The 21,803-nt window shown below is 47.7% G+C and overlaps 1 protein-coding gene across 13 annotated transcripts in view; it reads left to right on the top strand.

Annotated features, from left to right (window-relative positions):
- SOX5 (SRY-box transcription factor 5) overlaps positions 1-21,803 on the top strand; it is a 909,709-nt gene that overhangs the window by 678,117 nt on the left and 209,789 nt on the right. For all 13 annotated transcript variants that reach the window (XM_077340178.1, XM_077340177.1, XM_077340179.1 and 10 more), the window contains 2 exons: positions 2,685-2,857; positions 4,987-5,055. In XM_077340178.1, coding sequence (XP_077196293.1) covers positions 2,685-2,857; positions 4,987-5,055 — 242 coding nt within the window. The remainder of the gene's footprint in view (positions 1-2,684; positions 2,858-4,986; positions 5,056-21,803) is intronic.

A 21,803-nucleotide genomic window follows, 5' to 3' on the forward strand; every position in this document is an offset into this window, starting at 1 on the left:
GATTATCAGGAATTCTTGCATCTGTGCATTTAAACCCCTCGCAATCAATTTGCTTTCCCAACTGCAAACGTTAAATGAAAGAGCTTGTTCCAGGGAGGGAGGGGGGCAAAATCCTTTTGCAGTGATTGGAATCATTTTTGAAGATTTCAAGTAACATTTTTGCTGCTGCTGCTTCCCTCTCTCCCTCCTTCCCCTCTTTCAAACGCCTTCTGATTTGAATATTTATTATATCCGTTAATAAGGATTTAAATACTGAAAACCTCTATGCAAAACCAGCGTTATTAGCGGCTGGCCGTCATTTGGTGGTTTACCAACTCAAGAATGATGGATGCAGAACAGCCTGGAAGTCTGAGTGAGTTTCTAGAAGTCTTCTGGGGTCTTTTTCCCCCAGCTGTTTTTCAGATGGCTACAAGGAAGGATATATTGAAAGCTGAACTGTCCAGAGTTGTGGTTTCTGCTTTGGACCAAGTTTCAGCAGAAATCTAGAGCTGAGTCCTATAGTACCTTAGCAACCAATGAGATTTTTAAGATATCACTCCCTCTTGGATACACACCAGGGGCGAGTCCATGGCTCAGGGGTAGAGCATTTGCTTGACATACAGAAGATCCCCAGTTCAATCCCCAGCATTTGCAGCAGGAGATGGGAAAGACCTTGACCTGAGACCCTGGCTCAGTGGCAGAGCCTCTTCTTGGCATGAAGAAGGTCCCAGGTTCAATCTCTGGCATCTCCAGTTAAAAGGACCAGGCAGGAGGGGATGGGAAAGACCTTGACCTGAGACCCTGGCTCACTGGCAGAGCCTCTGCTTGGCAGGCAGAAGGTCCCAGGTTCAGTCCCCGGCATCTCCAGTTAAAAGGAATGGCTCAATGGCAGAGCCTCTACTTTGCATCCAAAAGGTCCCAGGTTCAATCCCCAGCATTTCCAGTTGAAAGGACCAGGCAGCAGGAGATGGGAAAGCCCTCATCCCAAGACCCTGGAGAGCAGCTGCCAGCCAGAGTAGACAATACTGACCTTGATGGACCAATGGTCTGATTCAGTATAAGGCAGTTTCATGTGCATTCCGCCTTAATGTGATGACGGGTTTTGTGTGTGTGTGTGTCACTGAATATCGTAAAGTAAATTAGAGTAAATTACCCAGCAGAGTTACTCAAGGTGGAATGGTCACAGATGAGACACCAAGCTAAAATGCAACCGCCCCCTTCAGGGATCAGTGGCAACTGCAACAGAAGGAAACAAGCCGTTCCAAGAGCAATGGGGATGGAGGAATCCTCATAGGGTAACTACTGGACAGCTGGAGCACAATTGTATGCTGTGGCAAGGTAGAGTGCCTAGGTCACATTTGATTGGAAGTGATTCCATTTGTCGAACATACATGACCTTATCTGATCAAATAATCATAGAATCATAGAGTTGGAAGGGGCCTCCTGGGTCATCTAGTCTAATCCCCTGCACCATGCAGGACACTCACAAGAGAGCCAGCTTGGTGTAGTGGATAGGAGTGCGGACTTCTAATCTGGCGAGCCAGGTTTGATTCCGCGCTCCCCCACATGCAAACAGCTGGGTGACCTTGGGCTTGCCACAGCACTGATAAAACTGTTCTGACCGAGCAGGAATATCAGGGCTCTGTCAGCCTCACCCACCTCACAGGGTGTCTGTTGTGGGGAGAGGAAAGGGAAGGCAATTATAAACCACGTTGAGACTCCTTTGGGTAGAGTAAAGCGGCATATAAGAACCAACTCTTCTTCTTCGGTAATATCAGGCCTCTCTCAGCCACACCTACCTCACAGGGTGTCTGTTGTGGGGAGAGAACAGAAAGTTAGATTCTAAAGAGCATTCCATATTTACTTAAATCACATAAGAGTCTCATTGTCCCCAAAAGAATCCAAAGAAGAGGGGATTGTAAGGAATATGGATATAAGACTTGAATGAGATTAGCATACATAGTGAGATAAGAAACCAATATCCTTGTTGAGTCCTGGGGATTCCATTGTTTTGAGTTTTGTAATAACTTGCATTTCTGCAATCTCCCTTTCTAATCTGTTCTTGAAGTTTCCTTGCAACAACACAGCTACTTTCAGGTCCCTTACTGAATGTCCTGGAATGTTGAAGTGTTTCCCTACAGGTTTCCCAGTCCTGTGATTTTGGATGTCAGACTTGTGTCCATTTATTCTTTGGTGGAGGGTTTGAACTGTTTGTCCCATGCAGAGAACAGTTGTTGTTGTTGTTGTTGTTAAATGGATCTGAGTCTGGTCACTGCCAGGAGAGGTGATTTTCTGGGACACCAATAACTTTAAATGCCCTCATGTCGGAAAAGAGAGATATTTGCGTGTCATTGGATTTAGGTCCTGCCGTTCCTCTCAAACAGGTGATCAGCCCTGTCAAAGTCGATAGCATTGTCAAACTGTTGATTAGCCGGGAGCTGGCAGGCAGGCGCCCTTGGCGTCCTTCCGGCAGCCCATCTATCCCTGGATCTGAACCCTCCGACATCCAAAACAAGGTGGGACACAAAATCTGTTAGCGAGTAAATAATCAAGTTGTTTTCGGTGCGACACGCCGCTCTGTGCTTGTCCCGCTTGGCTTTCGGAGAGACGCCTGGGTTTGGAAAGGGACCCATTTCTCAATCTCTCTCTCCTCTCTCTCTCCCTCCCTCCCCCCGTTTCCTTTTTTGTCACCATATGATGCTCAGGGACTCCAGAAAGCCTGGCGGAGAAAGAGCGGCAGCTCATGGGCATGATCAATCAGCTGACCAGTTTGCGGGAGCAGCTGCTGGCCGCGCACGACGAGCAGAAGAAGCTGGCTGCCTCGCAGATCGAGAAGCAGCGCCAGCAAATGGAGCTGGCCAAGCAGCAGCAAGAGCAGGTGAGGTGAAGGCGGAACGGAGGCCTTTCCACTTTGCTTCCCTCTTCCTCAGGGGAGGAGACTGGCGGCACATCGTTGACCTGCTCTTTCGGGCTGGCTGTGCGCATGGGAGCCAGAGGGAGCACGCACTTTACTGCCGTCCTGCAGACGCTCCCTTGGCTGCCTGTTTGGTGCTGAGCTCAGCTTAAGGCTATCTTATGCAGAACCCTTCCTGGCCTTGGCCCACCTGATTTGTGGGATTACCTCTCCCTCCCTGTGCTCTGCCGCTTCTGTCAAGTAGGGGATTCTGCGGGTGCCCACCTGCAAACTGGCGACCTCAACGGCAGCTCGTATGCATGCTTTCTCTGTTGTGGCTTGTGGAATGGCCCTGTCTTCATTTTGTTCCTGCACTAGTGTTGGCCTCGAGATCTTGGTCTAGTGCAGGGGTAGTCAAACTGCGGCCCTCCAGATGTCCATGGACTACAATTCCCAGAAGCCCCTGCCAGCGAATGCTGGCAGGGGCTTCTGGGAATTGTAGTTCATGGACAACTGGAGGACCGCAGTTTGACTACCCCTGGTCTAGTGGTTAAGAGTGGCGGCGTCTAATCTGGAGAGCCGGATTTGATTCCCTGCTCCCTCACAGGCAGCCAGCTGGGTGACCTTGGCTTAATCGCAGTCCTGATAGCACTGTTCTCACGGAGCAGTCCTGTCAGAGCTCTCTCAGCCCCACCTGCCTCACAAGGAGTCTGTGGTTGGAAGGGGCAGGGAAGGTAATTGTCAGCCCCTATCCTTCGGATAGTGAAAAGCGGGGCATAAAAACCAAGTCTTCTTCTTTTCATGGCCAAGTAGGGATTAGAACTCAGATCTCTTTGGCCGTGTGCCACTGCTTTAACCACTAGACAAAATTGAGGGGGCATCAGGGAGGAGCAGGGGGGACGGACAGAAATATTCCCCTTCCATTGCTGTTCATCATTGTCAGGATCCAACCCAATGGCTGTCATGAGACCGGTTATAAAATTTCTCCTTTGTGTAGAACCCATTTCTATCCCACCTCTCTCCCCCATGGGAACCCCAGGCAGCTGGCTTTATTCTCCTCTTCTCCCATTTATCCTCATAACAACCCTGCGGGGTTGGCTGGGTTGAGTGTGTATGTCTGGATTAAGGCCACCCAGCCAGCTTCCAGGCCAGAGAGGGAATTTGGACCTGGTCTCTCAGATCCGACCCACACTCTGACCACCAGCCAGTCACACTGGAGAGGAACCCCACGGCATTATTCACATGCCCCCCTCCCCTTTGACTGTTTTTCACCCACTTCCTTCCATGAATGGGAGAGGAAAATAATGTTGCACGTGGAAGCAGCCATTCATTGCCTGAACTCATTCAGGAATTCAGAGGACAGAGGGAATGGTCTAAGCCAGCCTTTCCTCAACTCTTTGACTATTGAGAACCCCCTGAAACATTCTTCAGGCTTTGAGAAACCCCAGAAGTGGCACGATTGAGCAGAATATGGTTGAGAAGCAGAGCTGTGGACACGCCCCCCTGGGGCCCCTCCCCTTCCCAGCCCCTCCAGGCCCATCATTGGCCATTTTGGGAGAGGGGCAGGTCAATATGACCATATGTGGTCATATCACCCAATAAATGTTCAACAAATGTTAACAATATATTAAAAAAAAATAATTCAGTTCCATCCATTTGAAAAGCTCTTCCAGGGCTGTCAAGACAGGTCGACCCAAACCACCGCTTCCAATTGGCCCCCAAGCCCCCCCTCCCACTACGACTGACACTAATCGGCCTTGCCCACTGGATCCCAGTAAGAGTTGAGCTGAGGCTCTTGCAATTTCTATTTCCTAATGTTATTGTTATGATCATGTTATTACTGTTATCACCTGTTACCATATGTTATCTGTATCTTTTCCTCTTTCCTGTAAACCACCCTGAGCTCTTGGGGGGAAGGCGGTATATAAATATAATATATTAAATAATAAATAAATAAAATAAAGGACCTGTTTGTGGGTTAGATTAGTTGTGCATTTCAGGCATTCTGCAGGGGGTTGGACTAGATGACCCTGGAGAGCCCTTCCAATTCCAGGATCCTGTGATTAGACACCCCCTTCCTCAGTTAATTATCTTTGTCTCTTGATCCCCCACAGATTGCAAGACAGCAGCAGCAGCTCCTGCAACAGCAACATAAAATTAACCTCCTTCAGCAACAGATCCAGGTCAGAGATGGTGCATTTACCCAGTCATTTACTCGGATTTTCTCTCTTGTTCGTTTCTGCCAGCAACAATTTGAATGTTTATGGTCGTGCACATGCGGGTTGACGCCTCTAAGTATGTATGGGATAGACTGGTATTGCTTCCGGACCTTAAAGCATTAAAGAGCATACGAGAGCCATGAATAGGGCTGTATACATTGATGCACGTGTTCGTGTCAGTTGTGCAGTTGTTGCATAAATGACTTCCTGTCTTGTGTTTGCAATCAGTTGTCTGGTCCTTGGGAAACCCAAGGGGATGGGAGGCTTTGGTTTGCATGTAAACATTTGTCCACAGTCACCTAGACCAGGGGTAGTGACCCTGTGGTCCTCCTGATGTTAATGGACTACAATTCCCATGAGCCCCTGCCAGCTCATGGGAATTGTAGTTCATGAACATCTGGAGGACCAGAGGTTGACTACCCCTGATCTAGACAGCTTTGGGGGCAGAGTGAACTCTCCTTGGAGTTCCCAGGTTCCACTGACAGCCAGCAGGAGAGAGGGCGACTTTCGCAGAGCAGCTGGGAGGCCCATCTGATGTAAGCAACCTGTCTGCATCACTGCCTATGTGACCTGCCTATGTGACCACATTTGGGACATCGGGTCAATGCTCTGATATTTGGGCAAATCTCCCTGGTTGTTTTGGCTTCAACCATAGAGTTTTTGGCCAAATACTAGAGTGTTGCCTCGGCATTCCGGACGTGCTGATGTCACTTCCGGGTCACCTGGGCAGAGACATAAATGTGTCACTGCATGCTGGATGTATTTCACTCTTTTGAGGGGTAAGTTTCCAGTGCTGGCCAGCTGATCAGTGACAAGGAGGTGAGACCTGTCAGTGGGGAGGGGTCTGGCAACGCAAAGTCTCTCTGATCCTAGTTGAATCCTGTAACCACTACACAGTACTTGCTTTTATTTCTATGTTCCTGGGATCCGTGGAGAGGAACCCCTTTCAGGAGTTAGAGGAGGGTGGAAGTAAAGAAGGACCAGGGCAGGGAATCACACCCTCTTCTCTGCAGAGCAGTGCTTGGTGAAGAACACAGAGAAGCTGCATGTTTTGCATGTGTATAGCAGGATATAGGCCTCTGAATAAGGTGGTCAGCATCCAAATGGAGCCAGAAGATGCCTTAGAATTGCAACTGCAGAGATCAGTTCTCTGGAAGAAATTGTAGCTTTGATTGTGCAGCATTACATCCCTGATGAGCTCCTTCCACACCCGAACTAAACATTCCGGAAGCTGCATCCCCAAATCTCCAGGAATTTCCCCAAGCCAAAGTTGCCAACCCTCCTTTGAGTTGTAGCTGAATTTCGGGGTGATTTTCAAATGGTTAGAGCCAATTCATTCTCATCTTCTCCCTCCTGGTGGTCCTGTTATTATAGCATAATTAAAATAATAACATTGATAATAGGAGTTGGTCTTGATGAGCTCAGAATCCTGACGAGGAAATCAGAACAGGGGTCCCTATTGGGTTGATTGAACCTGGTTTTGAACAGGGCTAGACTTTGGTCTGCTTGGGTTGACCTTTGTACGTCAACCCAATGGTGAAGTATGCCTAGGGAGTAAGACAAGATGGCACTCTTGATTGGTGGGTGGCTGTACAGACTCTGATCCAGCAGTGTGTCCTCACTGCCATGGAGACTCCTCAAGTGTTGACCTGAGGAGCAATGGACAGGGCAGGGCAGAGACAACAAACGGGACCTTTGAACCTTCCTTTGGCAGGTTTGAGACAAGCTTCTGAACTCTAATATAGAGTTGCCTGGAACAGCTATCAAGGATTGTCACTGTAGACGGACCATGGTTGCATCCAGCCTCTAGCCCAGCCTTTTTCAACCTTCTGACTGAGGAGGAACCCCAGAAATATTCTTCGGGCTTTGAGGAACACCAACAGTGGTGACATGCCCCTTCAGACAAGTGGGCACAGAAGTAAGATGTGAGACCCACTTAATTATTTACCATTTCCATGGTGGAGAAAGAGACTAGGCCTGTAGAGCAACAAAGAAAGTAGGCTCCAGTGAAATCTAGTGATGTCAGAACCCATCCAAGTGTCTGGGAAAGGCCAAGGAACCTGTGGGGAGCTCTTGCGGAACCCCAGGGAACCCCCACTCTAACCCCATGTTTTAACACCCCATCTTTACTTTGGCCCCTACATTGGTCTGTTTAGCCTGGGGAGGAGACGACCATCATCAAGTATTTAAACAGCTGCCATGTAGAGCAGAGGTAGTCAACCTGTGGTCCTCCAGATGTCCATGGACTACAATTCCCATGAGCCCCTGCCAGCATTCGCTGGCAGGGGCTCATGGGAATTGTAGTCTATAGACATCTGGAGGACCACAGGTTGACTACCCCTGATGTAGAGGATGGAGCAGAGTTGTTCTCTCTTGCCCCAGAGGGACGGACCAGAACCAATGGGATGAAATTAATGCAAAAGAAATTCCATCTAAACATCCAGAAGAAGTTCCTGACAGTGAGAGCGGTTCCTCAGTGGAACAGGCTTTCTCGGGAGGTGGTGGCTTCTCCATTTTTGAAGGTTTTCAAACAGAGGCTGGAGAGCCATCTGACAGAGAGGCTGAATCTGTGAAGGCTCAAGGGGTTGCCAGGTTACAGTGGATGAGCGATAGAGTTGTGAGTGTCCAGGGGGTTGTACTTGATGACCCAGGAGGTCCCTTCCAACTCTATGATTCTGTGATTTCATACCTCTTTCTTGGGATTGGACCAAATAGCTTTTTTAAAAAAACCCATCTAACTACAACCCTGAAAACATGGCCTTCTTCTTGCGCTCCCTTCCCTTGCAACATCATGCAATGGGCTGGACCAGAGCAAGAGAAGAAGGCACTCACATTTTTTCTATCACTCTGTGTGTGTGTGAGAGTGTGTGTGTGTGTGTGCGCAAGATTGCTGCCTCTTTTTTTTTTCTTTTTTGCAACCGTGCCCTTGTACATATGGAAAAGCGCCGCGTGAAGCCAAGGGTGCCAAAGGGAGAGAGAGAAAAGCATCGCTGTCCATTGAACTGACCTACTAAGGGGAACATTAGTCCGCCATATGATCACCGTCTCATCCATGCGGAGAATGTGGAGTCGGGAGCACTTTTGTTTGGCAGCCAAAAAAAAAAAAAAAAAAACTGGCTCCCGCTGCAGGGAAGAGGGGGGGCGGCTTTTTTGGGGAGGGGGGATCGGGAAGAAAAGATTCGGGCGAGATAACAATAAATTTTTTTACTGCCGGCTGGCGGAGGTGTTTAGGATGTGTTTTCTTTATACCTCCGTCCGCCCCTAATTGACGATGCTTTAAAATTGAATGACTAGCAGTCAAAACGTGTTTGCTTCAAGCTGAGAAGAAAAATGCCGGTGTCTGTGCTTCCAAACTGATTGCGCTTTGTACACAACTGACAGCCACAGTCACTTTGAGTGACGGATAAGTGGGAAGCTTTGCCACTTATCAAGGAATGTGCGCGGTAGAGAGGAGGGGGGGGAGAAACCGGGAAAAAGACTCTGAGCCATTCAAGACGCGCTTGGCAATGTTCAAAATAACATCTCGCATCCGTCAGGCTGGCGAGGCACCGGGAGACGCTTTCAAAATAAACTTTTGCAGCCTTCCATCTCGCTATCAGGAGGCAGAGATTCAATTTAACAGACAAATCGCCGCGCGGCTTCGAGACGATTTTCTGAAAAGGAGAACATCATTATCACGGCCGACGAAAGGGCCGGGGTTCCTGCGGCCTTGGGCGGCCGTTGTCAGCTCAGCGCCCGCCCCCCCCCCCCAAAAAAATTTGATTCGGAATATTCGGTAGCTTTGATCAGGGGTAGTCTGCCCTGCGCCATGAGCGGGAAGGTGGCATTATGTAGGCCGAACTCGTCAGATCGTAGAAGCTGCGCATGGTTGTTGCTTGGGTGGGAGTCCTCCAAAGCTAACTGTGAAGACGAGGAGGATGGCTGTTCATAGAATCATAGAGTTGGGACCTCCTGGGTCATCTAGTCCAGCCCCCTGCTCAACGCAGGACACTCACAACTCTATCGCTCATCCACTGTAACCTGCCACCCCTTTAAGCCCCTTAAGCCTCTCCTTTTCACTTGCCTTGAACACCCCTTGCTGGGGACACCTTAAATTGGCTATGAGTTGGCAGTACGTAGGGCATGTGCCACGTGCACCACAACATGGGCCTGCAAGACGGAGCTCTTCCACCAGGCATAAGGTTGAGGCCAGGGCATGGTCCCACTATTCCCTCTGGGATCAGCCATGTCTATTGTATCCATCTATTGATCTGTTCCCCACCCTCATGGGGAGGACAGTACGAGTGTAGGCCCTGGCGGGTCGAGGGGGTGAGTTGCTAGTGGGTTTTCTTTCGTCTGCCGTCTTATTGTTTAATAATGTATTAAGGGCATTATGGGGGTTTTATTGTCTCTTTATTCTTTTACTTTGCAAACTGCCGTGAGCCCAATTGGGAATGGCGGTATACCAATTTAATGAATGAAGACTGCCAGTGAGGGGGAGTTCTCCACCTCCTTTGGCAGCCCATTCCACTGCTGAACTACTCTGTGATTCCCCTCCCCGCCCCCCGATATCCAGCCATTACCATTCTACACATAGTTTAAAGCCATTATTGTGGGTCCTCTCTTCTGCTGCTAACAGGAACCACTCCCTTCACTCCTCCAAGTGACAGACTTTCAGTTCCTTCAAGAGAGCCATCCTGTCCCCTTTACACCTCCTCTTCTCCAGGCTGATCATTCCCACGTCCCTCAGCCTTTCATCCTAGGACTTTCAAATCATTCAAGAGAGCCATCCTGTCCAGTCTCCACCTCCTCTTCTCCCGGCTGATCATTCCCACGTCCCTCAGCCTTTCCTCATAGGACTTTCAGATCCTTCAAGAAAGCCATCCTGGCCCCTCTCCACCTCCTCTTCTCCAGGCTGATCATTCCCAAGTCCCTCAGCCTTTCCTCATAGGACTTTCAGATCCTTCAAGAGACCCATCCTGGCCGCTCTCCACCTCCTCTTCTCCCGGCTGATCATTCCCACGTCCCTCAGCCTTTCCTCATAGGACTTTCAGATCCTTCAAGAAAGCCATCCTGGCCCCTCTCCACCTCTTCTTCTCCAGGCTGATCATTCCCACATCCCTCAGCCTTTCCTCATAGGACTTTCAGATCCTTCAAGAGACCCATCCTGGCCCCTCTCCACCTCCTCTTCTCCCGGCTGATCATTCCCAAGTCCCTCAGCCTTTCCTCATAGGACTTTCAGATCCTTCAAGAAAGCCATCCTGGCCCCTCTCCACCTCCTCTTCTCCAGGCTGAACATTCCCAAGTCCCTCAGCCTTTCCTCATAGTACTTTCAGATCCTTCAAGAGACCCATCCTGGCCCCTCTCCACCTCTTCTTCTCCAGGCTGAACATTCCCAAGTCCCTCAGCCTTTCCTCACAGGGCTTGGCCCCCTGGCTGCGGATCATCCTTGTCACTCTCCTCTGAACTCTCTCAATTTTGTCCATGTCCTTTTTGGAAGTGAGGCCTCCAGAACTGTACATAGTACTCCAGGTTTGGTCTGACCAATGTGGTATACAGCAGGAATATGAGATCTTGCTAGTTTGATTCAATTAATCTGTTGATACATCCCAAGAATATATTCATCTTTTTTACTGCTGCATCACACTGTTTCCTCATATTTAGCTTATAGTCCGCAAGTACCCCAAGACCTCATTCACACACGCTGCTACTCGTGTTTATTACATCTCATAGGCCTTAAGCACACCGCAGTTCATTGTATATGGGCATTGTGATATCCTATGGCTACAAACAGCAGAAAACTGAATTTGCTGACTCAGATGCCAGATATTTTGTACACTAGAGTTGATCTGTGTGGGCTGTTTTGTAAGTTATACCCACATGGGGACTGGCGGTTGCATATCTGATGGAGAGGTAGTAAAGGTGTGTTTTTGCTGGCTGCTTTGCATAGCAGAAAATGTCCCAAAGAATCACAGATCTCTCACACATGGAACCATGCTTATGTATACAGAATCAGTCCTCCCAAATCCTAATTATTATGCATTGGTGGAAAGTGGAAATGGTGGGCAGGATGATCTTTTTCGGTGGGAACACTGTTTAACTAATCTGGCTGGATAATTCCCCTGTCAGACACACGCCTGGTGATTCATTTACCTGCTGATTCACTCAGTACCCTTCATTGCCCTCTCTTACTTCCCGAGATTGGGAATGTGGGGATATGAAACCAGACAGGGCTGTGTCAGAATAATTTTCAGATCAGAAGACTTCTGAGAAAGAGGAAGCGATAGGAATGGAGATCCGGTTGGATGCTGATTAGCAATTTCAACGGCTTTATTTGACGGTCTGCGTGATCTGTGATCCCTTTGTGATGCAAAATATATTTCCAGCCTGTGGTTTGATTGCCTGCAGAATAAATTGGCCCCCGAGAATAGAACAGTTGCCCATTCCTAGTATGACCAATGCCTTATTTTTATAATTTGTAGTTATTGGCTCGGGTAATGCGAATGTTGACATGACGCCCAAGCTCCAAAAAAAACTCAGTGCTAACAAATTGCTAAGAGACGTTCCACTCAGTGACTCACCGGAAACGTAATAGTACCACCTACTGAGTCATCAGCACTTTGGAGTGCATCACTGTGGGTTTCCTTACACACCACCCCTCTAAAGAGGGACCCTGCCCATCGCTTTATGAGACATAATTGGATTACCAGTTGAGGGAGTTCAGCCTGAATTTTGATTAAAACAATATGATGCTCACACTTCCCCCCCCCACCATCAATGGTGTTGTTGGGTTTTTTATGGGGTGCTTGGCAGATCCATTTCAGATCCTTTTTGTTGTTGTTGTTGTTATGTGCGAAGTCGTGTCCGACCCATCGCGACCCCGTGGACAATGATCCTCCAGGCCTTCCTGTCCTCCAGATCCTTTAGATCTTGCAGCAAATAAAGACTTGGGTTCCACATTGCATAGACAAGAGAATCACATTTGGCCCAGTAGCTTGAGAAGCCACTTCAAATGGTGACCTTTTCGATTTTATCAGCCTTGCTTTAGGTCTCAGGTTTAGCAGTAGGCATATGCGATTCAACTCGATCCGGCCGAAACGTACCTGAATCGGCTTTGACCTAGGAACGAATTGGCCAAATCTGGTCTGAATCTCCATTTTCCAATAAGTTTAAATGGGTGAATCAACCTTGCTCGAATCGCCAAATCTGTTCGCTGGTATTTCTCATCAAAGGAAACAATGGTGTTTGGACGGGCACGCCCTCTTTGGGTGCTCCTAGAAATGGACTCTCTGGTCCAATTGTCTGCAACTTCAGGGTACTTTTGAGGAGAGGTTCCTGCACTGCAAGGTTGCTGCTTCTCCCTCAACCCCTCTCCCCCAAGCCTGGACAAGAATGAAAGAGGAAAATCCCAATAGACTTGAAATCGCTATTAGTTTCAATGGTGCTGAATCGATTCGGCCGTATCCAAATTCATTTGGCCAAATGAAAACTACACTATGGGCGATTCGGACAAACTGAAAATGGTCCAAAACGACTTCTCCGTGCAGATGCCTATTTAGCAGCTCCCATGTTCTTGCCTGTGGGTTGTAACAGGATCACCATGCTCAAGGGGCTTCATAAATTGTAATGTCTGTACGTATACTTCCCATGAAATACTTGTGTGCACTAGTTATACCAGGCCCCAGATGGAACCCTGGAATTATACCTCATCTCTAGGCAACAGAGATCAGATCCCCTGGACAAAAATGGCAGCTTTGGAGGACTCAGAGCATTATCCTCCACTGAGGTCCCTGTCCCTTGCTCAATCCCGTCCACTCCCAGGGCTATTTCCCAAGTATTTCCCAATCCAGAACTGGCAACCCTCGCAAACGCACTCAGACGTGCCCAAATGTCCTGGCAGTTCTGCTCATCTGAGCATGTGACCACTTCCTGAGAAAACAGACCAAACTATTAGTTGGCATCTTAATGGCCACGAGGTGTTTAAAGTTCTGAAATAGCTCACACTGCCCTTAGGAATCCCATGCATTCCTAAGGTTTCTAGCTTGCATTAGACAAAAACATATATCCTTGAATTTTCAAACTTTCTGCATCCATGTTGCCGCAACCAAAAGTTGGATCTAGGCTAGCGGCCAATGAGGTCTCGGGGCAAAGATTTGAAAAGATGGAAAACATTCCCCAAGGAGTGCGTGAGCGTTGCCTGTGGGCGTGGTTGAGTGCCATTGGCTTCCACTCCTCGATTTAACATCCCCGAATTTTGGAGCTTTCGTCTCAGCAGTTAACATTCCCCCCACTCAATATTACAATTCTCTATTTCCGCTCTTGTTTATTTGACAGAAGTCAGGTATGGCTTACTCTGGAGCAACGCCGTTCAACCCGGTAGGAATACTCCAGAGCAAGCGGATTGCGGATTGCACCTTGGGGGGAAAGAGAAAGCGGCGGCCCCAGCTCCCCATTGTCGGTTGTGGGTTTTTCTTCTCGACCCATTGTTTGCCGTTCTTTTTTGTTGCACACAGCAGGTGTTCCTTTCACGGGCGGCAAAGCTGGCAACACAAGGGTTTCCTTTGTGGTGGTTCCTTGGAGACTTTTGATTAAACTCTTCTTTGTGGCAACCGGGCCGGCATTGCCAAGTCGCACATGGAATTTGTGCGTACACAAATGCCTTCAATCCCTTTGTTCGTACTCTTTGCTGAAATCTCTCTTCTATACATCATCTGTCTCTCACTAACTAATCTAAAGATAGACAATGTGGCCTGTAAATATCGGACGGACTTTCAGACCATTTCCCCCCGTTGCAGCTTTCTTACCAGTTTTGCTTTTAAAAAAAGAAAGAAAGAAAAGAAATAACCCATCAGCCCAACCTTATGGGTGTTTCTTAGAGTAAATCTTAATCCTGTCTATAGTGTTTTTTTCCCTCTTTCCTCGTTGTGCTTGGGATCGCAGTCTTAAGTTTCTAGAACTGCAAGCAAGGCTTGCACAAGATGTCTCTAGCACCAGTCCTAAAGTTTAAGGTATGGGATTTCAGCCTGGAGAAAAGGAGGCTGAGAGGGGACATGATAGCCCTCTTTAAGTATTGGAAAGGTTGTCACTTGGAGGAGGGCAGGATGCTGTTCCCGTTGGCTGCAGAGGAGAGGACACGCAGTAATGGGTTTAAATTTCAAGTACAACGATATAGGCTAGATATCAGGAAAACAATTTTCACAGTCAGAGTAGTTCAGCAGTGGAATAGGCTGCCTAAGTAGGTGGTGAGCTCCCCCTCACTGGCAGTCTTCAAGCAAAGGTTGGATACACACTTTTCTTGGATGCTTTAGGATGCTTTGGGCTGATCCTGAGTTGAGCAGGGGGTTGGACTAGATGGCCTGTATGGCCCCTTCCAACTCTATGATTCTGTGATTCTATGATTGGATATTTTTTAAAAAGGTGTCCGTCCCCCTGCCCCAACGTTTTCAAGATCACTGTGATCAAATTTCAACAGGCTTTCTCCACCAAGGATTCGTGGATCCTTGGGGTTTCTTGACGGCCCTGGAAGGGTGGGAGTCAATTATTTCTTCATATATATTCTACACATGTTAAACATTTATCGGATGCTACGACCATATATGGTCATGCTGACACCCCCTTCAAAATGGCCAATGATGGGTCTGGAGGGGGCGGGAAGGGGAGGGGCTCCAGGTGGGCGTGTCCACAGCTCTGCTTCCCAACCATCTTCTGCACGATCACCCCACTTCTGGGGTTTCTCAAAGCCTGGAGAATGTTTCAGGGGGTTCTCAACAGTAAAACAAAGCTGAGAAAGGCTGACTTACAACCTACAAGTACTGCCCTTGCTTGAGTTCCTGAGATCTGATTAAATTGGGCTATACCATATCATTACACGTCCCCCAAGACAGCCGTCAAGGTGATAAAAGCTTTTTGTTTGAACATGAGGATCATGGTTGTGAATGTTTGGTTTGGATTCAGTGGCAACGTCAGTTCCCAAGTGACCATTCTGGGCAGCATTCCCTCAGACTTCTTTACTGACTCTCAGCAAGGTCAGTGTTTAACTAAGTCTAGGTGTCTGAGTAGTACATGGGCTCATCACGCGATCGCATGAAATTGTCTTATGCTGAATCAGGCCCTTGGACCATCAAGGGTAATTATGTTCTCCAGGGTCTCAGGTTCTTTCACCTTCTTTCGCCATGAGAACTAGTGCAGCAACACAAGTCTTCCCTTGTGGTGTGTTTTTGTTGTTGTTGTTGTTGTTGTTGTTAAATTTGTTACCTGCCACTCCCAAGCAGGCTCGTGGCGGGTTACAGATGTCCAGTTTAAAAACCCCATTAAAACGGACAGAAAAATACAGATACAGTAGGGGTAGCCAACCTGTGGTCCTCCAGATGTTCATGGACTACAATTCCCATGAGCCCCTGCCAGCTGGCAGGGGCTCATGGGAATTGTAGTCCATGAACGTCTGGAGGACCACAGGTTGACTACCCCTGTGAGTAGATCAACAACCCAACAACATGGCGGAGAAACCTCCCTGTCCCCATCCCTACCCCTACCTCTAGAGGGTTGGAGGGGGGAGAGATGAGGTAACCAGAGTTGCAGCTTGACATCGGGGTTAAGAGCAGCAGACTCTGACCTGGAGAACCAGGTTTGGTTCCCTGCTCCTCCACATGCAGCCAGCTGGGTGGCTTTGGGCCAGTCACAGTCCTCTTAGAGCTGTTCTTGCATAGCAGTTCTCTTCGTACTCTCTTAGCACCACCTCCCTCACAGAAGAAGAGCTGCTTTTTTATACCCTGTGTTTCACTATCCAAAGGAGACCCAAAGCAGCATACAAACACCTTTCCCTTCCTCTCCCTGCAGCAGACAACTTGGGAGGTCGGTGGGGCGGAGAGAGCTCAAAGAGAACTGCTCTGGGAGAATATCTATAAGAGAAATGTGACTAGCTCACAAGGTCAGCCAGCTGGCTGCCTCTGGAGGAGTGGGGAATCAAACCCAGTACTCCCAATTAGGGTGTGCTGCTCTTTAATCATTACACCACGCTGGCTCACATGGCTTCCTTTATTGAATCAATCCTTCTCCTCTGGGATCAATTTATTAGGTCAACACCTCTCTTCCTTTACAGGAAGTGAAAAAGATCTTAACCAGAGAAATGGCTCTGAAGAAGCATCAGAAGGGGGTGATAGATAGCAGAATTGGGAGAGGAGTGTCATCCCCTCCCTATTTCAAGTTTTTTTTGGGGGGAAAATGTTTTTTTTGGAAAACATTTTGTTCCACAATATCAAAACCAGTTAACATTTGAAATAGCCCAGAGAACAGCAACAAACCAGTCGAGCAACGGAAGCAAAGGTTTCCTTGCAAGGAGCAATATGTGCAATCCAGATGATCTAGTAAGCAAAACCTGCTCAAGGTCCCCCAGTCAAACCAGCCCCAACTATGGCCAGGGATTTTTCAGCCCTGGCCCTGGCCCTGGCCTGGCGGGACACTCTGCCTATTGAGATCAGGGCCTACAGGATGATTATTAGGGAGGGATTGCAGGGAGGGAAAGAAACCAGGCGGCTTGCACGTGTCAACCAAGTCCTTGGTATCTCTCGGACAGCAGCAGGAGAAAAATTTTCACCACATCGGAATCCAGCGGATTTCTTGTGCCGCTGACGTTTCTCCCTTCGTGCTTGGCCTGCCCCGTTCACGTTATCAGCACCGCATCTGGTGTTCACATCAGCTTCCTTTGGAGAAGAAGAAAATGCCGCTCATGGTGGAGACTCAGAAACGTATCGGGACTACATTTAAGATTTGGGAGGGAGCCGTGGGGCTGACGCCCAAAGCCCACCTGCCCTGCAAATCAGCTCCAAAACTCTGCAAGGATTTGAAGAACATTTCTCTCTTTTTTTCTGCACCCAAAAGACCGATTTTCCTCATGTTGGGTCCGTGCCTCCGCGGAAGTGTCAAATGCGAGGAAGGATAAAAACGCCCCGGTTACAGTCAAAGGAAACGTTCCGAAATTATCTGTCAGGCTCCATGTTTGCAGAGCTTTTCCATTCGCAGGGGACAAAGTCACGGTGTGTTGAGGTCTCCTAATGCGCGGTGACATAATACCTGAGAAGTGGAGAGGCACAAACTTATCTAAGGAGGGGGGGAGAGAGAGAAGGGATTTAACTTTACTGGTTAAAAATATGGATTTATGTACTTCACCGGGAGGGGGGAAAATATAACCGCTGTAACTCAACTCTGATTGAGATAAACCTACTCAGATCTAATTCTCTCCCATCCTTGTGAAAAGTGGACCTTAAGATTCGGAGCATATTCGCTCAAATCTCCCCTCCTCTCCCCCCCCCCTCCTCTATTTTTTATCCAGAAATACAGATTAGGGAGGGATGTCTATGGTCTTTATCTCTAAGGTTCTTACTGCTTCAGAAGGGAAACGAAAATGCTTATGTGAAGGACACTTCCTTGAACTCGCGATTGGTCTTTGCTGAGATTACTGAAGAAAATGCTTTCGGCAATACCGATTTCCCACAATGCCTCTGCCTCGGCATTTTACATATCTCAGTCCGGCTGAAGAAAGTTAAATCTTTTTATTCCTCTAAACTGTCAATTAAATTGGAGGAAACTCCAAATCCCTTATGGATTTATGATTCAGCTGTCAGCTCGAATGTTCGCTCGGGCCTTCCGTTGCCCTGCGCTATTATGTGACCCGTGTTCGGAAGGCCTGTCTTTTCATTGCCCGTAACCCTGATGGAGACTTTCGCATCTTATAAAACGGGGGTGGGGCTGATGACAAAAGGGATACCGTTCAAAATTAGCAGCGCTTGGTGCTCGCTTGATCGGGGCTGGCCCCTGGGTTGAAGCCCCGGCCTGACGTCCTGGACTCTGGGCACCATCCTGTCCATCTCTCCCCTTCCCGTGTTCTGTAGGCTTTTGGCACCAGGGGGGATTGTGCTGAGCTGAAAGAAAGAAAGAGGCAGGCAGATCCCCTTGGGCCGTTAAGACTTGTCTCTCTTGTGCTGCTCATGGATGGCAGGAGTTTTCCTCGTTGTTAAAAATCCTCTATGGGGCTTTGTGGGGCAGCAAGGGAGTATTATGGCTTCTTCTTGCTACTGCTACACACCGCATATTAGGGGCTTCACCACCTTCGCCACCCCATCACTTGTGCTGCTTCTGTAGTATATGTTTGTTCCAAGAGGAGAGGAATTCACTTTTATGTACATGTGCTCATGGAGACGAGGTGGTGAGCTCCCCCTCACTGGCAGTCTTCAAGCAAAGGTTGGATACACACTTTTCTTGGATGCTTTAGGATGCTTAGGGCTGATCCTGCGTTGAGCGGGGGGTTGGACTAGATGGCCTGTATGGCCCCTTCCAACTCTATGATTCTATGATTCTATGGCCTGTATGGCCCCTTCCAACTCTATGATTCTATGATTCTATGACCCATATAAGGCCAATATCACAGCAGCTACATTGGCTCCCAGTTGAGTTCCAGAGTCAGTTCAAGGTTTTGGTGCCGTTTGTTGTCTGGGACCTGAGCATCTGTGACATTGCCTGTCTGAATATGTCCCCTGGTGGAGGGGTAGTCAACCTGTGGTCCTCCAGATGTCCATGGACTACAATTCCCATGAGCCCCTGCCAGCAAATGCTGGCAGGGGCTCATGGGAATTGTAGTCCATGGACATCTGGAGGACCACAGGTTGACTACCCTGCCCCTGGAGAACACTTTGGTCAGCTGCACTGAACCGACTGGTAATCCCCAAACCCCAAAGAAAACTGACCACAAGCAGGGCCTTTTTGACCTTGGCCCCTGCCTGGTGGGAAAGATCAAGGCCCTGATGGAACAAGCACAGTTCTGCAGGGCCTGCAAGGCTTACAGTTGAGGCCAGCACACACATAACATCTGGAATGTCACTGGGGCCTCCCTGCCAGTTTGGTTTCTCCCAGATTCTCCCTCCCTCTGTAAGGGAAGCCTTTATTGGTTGAAGTAGCTGGAAAGCAGTGTGCTGCTAGTTTTTTTAAAAGTAATTTTGCATGTATTTGATAGAAGTTTTTAAGGCACTGTTCATGGTGTGGTTCTATTGTTTACGTTCTTGTAACCCGCCCCGAGATGACCAGATCAAGAAGGGCAGGGTATAAATATAAATACATAAATAAAACTAACCACGGCTGTCCAGGTCAGGGCAGGAGACACAGGGCGTCCTTGATCTTATTCTCATTCGCATTAGATTTATAGACCTCTCCTCTCTGCAAGCAGGCTCAGAGTGGTTTGCAAAAGACAGTTCAGAGCACATGATTTAGAAATGTCTTTTTTCCAGACAAGCTGATGTTATTTGGCTGTGGCTCCTATTCTGTATCCAGGTGCTCTTAGGGATTGTCACCGCTGGCGTCTCTTTCATTGTTATGAGAAGATGGTTTAGCTTTGTTCAGAATTTTGCAACCATGTCGATCCAAGTCTTTGATGATGAAAGCGGGTATGGGAGGAATCACATTTGTGCAGCGAGATACCATCCCCCCTCCTTTTTTTTTTGACACAACGGGGGGTACATAACTCTTGGAGGAAGGCAGAACCAGGAAGTGACAATAAATTGTACATAGTTGGCATGGGATCACATCAGTCTGTTGCCTGCTAGCGCTCATGATTTTTTCGATGTTCTCACATGCAAATCTCATATTAATGTGCTGTTATTCTTAAAATCTGCTGCTGAAATAGTTGAGATCACTTTTTGAAACAGAACTCTCTTTTTTTTCCCTTTAGCTTTTCATTGTTGTCACGGTTAAGGGGAAAAAAAACCCCCAAAACCCTACCCTAAAAGGTAGTTCCTAAATAAATTGTGAAGGTCTGGAAACCAGAAGTCTAAATTTAAAAATAAGCTGTGGCTGCTAAAAATTTTAAAATAATTTTTTAGAAATCCTTCGTAATACTCAGGCCATTCTCGGTATTTCTTTTTCCCCCCTGACTCACGGACAGTAAATATTAAATGCTGTCAATACTGAACAAGAGCGTTGGGATTAAAATAATTTACAGCCAGTGAGATTGCATCACCGAATCATTTAATCCGCGTGATGGGAACAGAAAGGAAAGGGCCAACAAAAACTGGTTTTAAAAATAGAGGAAGAATCCAAACCCTGTTGCTGATTAAAACCCAATTATAGAATAGAAATTTGTTTTTGTTTTTTCCTTTCCTCTTTGGATACTTTGGAAAAAAACAGATATTAACTGTTTCTTCAGCATTTTGGGGACGGTCCCTGTGTTTCTGCGTTTCATGTTTTCCTTTAGGGCTGGGTTCCCCAACTGCTCTGAGCCTGCAGACACATTCAGAACCACAACACGGACTGCTAAGTACAGCCACAAAATGGCCGTTACAAAATGGCTGCCGCAGGAGGCGGAGCCAGCCACAAAATGATTTGGCACAGCCTCACTTCAGTAACTCAATGCACCTTGTGCTGTGGTGGTAGCTGCTGCCAAAGCAACCTTTATAAATACCTGCACAGCTAATCTATGCCCCCTGCAGGGCCTTACGCTCTGCGGGGGCTAACCTATTGGTCATTCCCGGTCCCAAGGAAGCTCGCCTGGCCTCGACCAGGGCCAGGGCCTTTTTGGTCCTGGCACCAACCTGGTGGAATGAGCTCCCGGAAGATCTGCAGGCCCTGCGGGAATTGGCATCATTCTGCGGGGCCTGCAAGACGGAGCTCTTCCGCCAGGCTTTCAGTTGAGGCCGGGCAGCAAGAAGATCTAGCCCCTCTCACAAATGTGACAGTTGCTTCTGTCTTGTGCCCCCTTCCTTTCCCTTCTTAGTGGGTGTGGAATTGGGTTAGTTATATTGAAATTTGCCACCATTCTTGTCTTAACTTTTGTATTAATTGTATTCTGTTTTATTGTGCTTTTATTGTTTTAAGGGATTGGTTTTTTATGTGACCCACCTCGAGCCTCCGGGGGGAGGCAGGATATAAATTTAATAATAATAATAATAATAATAATAATAATAATAATAATAATAATAATAATAATAATAATAATAATAATAATAATAATAATAATAATAATCTGATCCCCATTAGCCAATCAGAAGCCTTGTTGTATGGCCCTGCCCAAATCCAAAAGAAATCACTGGGTGAGCACCAAAAATGGTTTTGTTGAGCAATATGGGACCATACTAGGAACCCCAATTTCAGACATAATACAGTTGGAAGTTCTCCTTTTTTGCATTTCCCATGAGGTTTCCCATCATCACTTTCAACTGGACAGGGAGCTTAAGTTTAGAGTGTCAGGATTATACCAGTGTCCCAGAAAGGTCACGGCCAGGGTTCTGCAGACCCCAAGATCAGCCCTGGAAACAGTGTGGGGACCTGCAGAGGAAGGGGAAATGGCTCTTCTTTTCTGCCGGCCGAAAACACCCAAAAGGAGACAATCCAAACTATCAAATTAGTATTCCCATTAAAAGTCAGTCGGCAGCTACCAAATCGTCAAAACAGACAGCAGCGTAGAGGAAGAGCAACACGAATGCTCAATATATTAATAGCTTAGACTGAACTTGACTGAACGCATGCTTTTGCTAATCCGGCTTTTAACACACAAGAAAATTCAACGTCTGTAATCCGAAGCATCAGATGCAAGCCTGGTTTTTTTGCAGGAATGTCATCATGGAAAAAGGGAGCTATCTCAAATTTGCATACAATTTATGTCCAGCAATTATTATTTTTTTGTCTATAGTGGGTGGGGGGGGCATGGAGGGGGGTGTCATCTTAGATTCCAGGTTGTCTCCTTTTTTGAA

Source organism: Paroedura picta, chromosome 5, assembly GCF_049243985.1.
Source record: "Paroedura picta isolate Pp20150507F chromosome 5, Ppicta_v3.0, whole genome shotgun sequence".
NCBI classification, from domain to species: Eukaryota; Metazoa; Chordata; class Lepidosauria; order Squamata; family Gekkonidae; genus Paroedura; species Paroedura picta.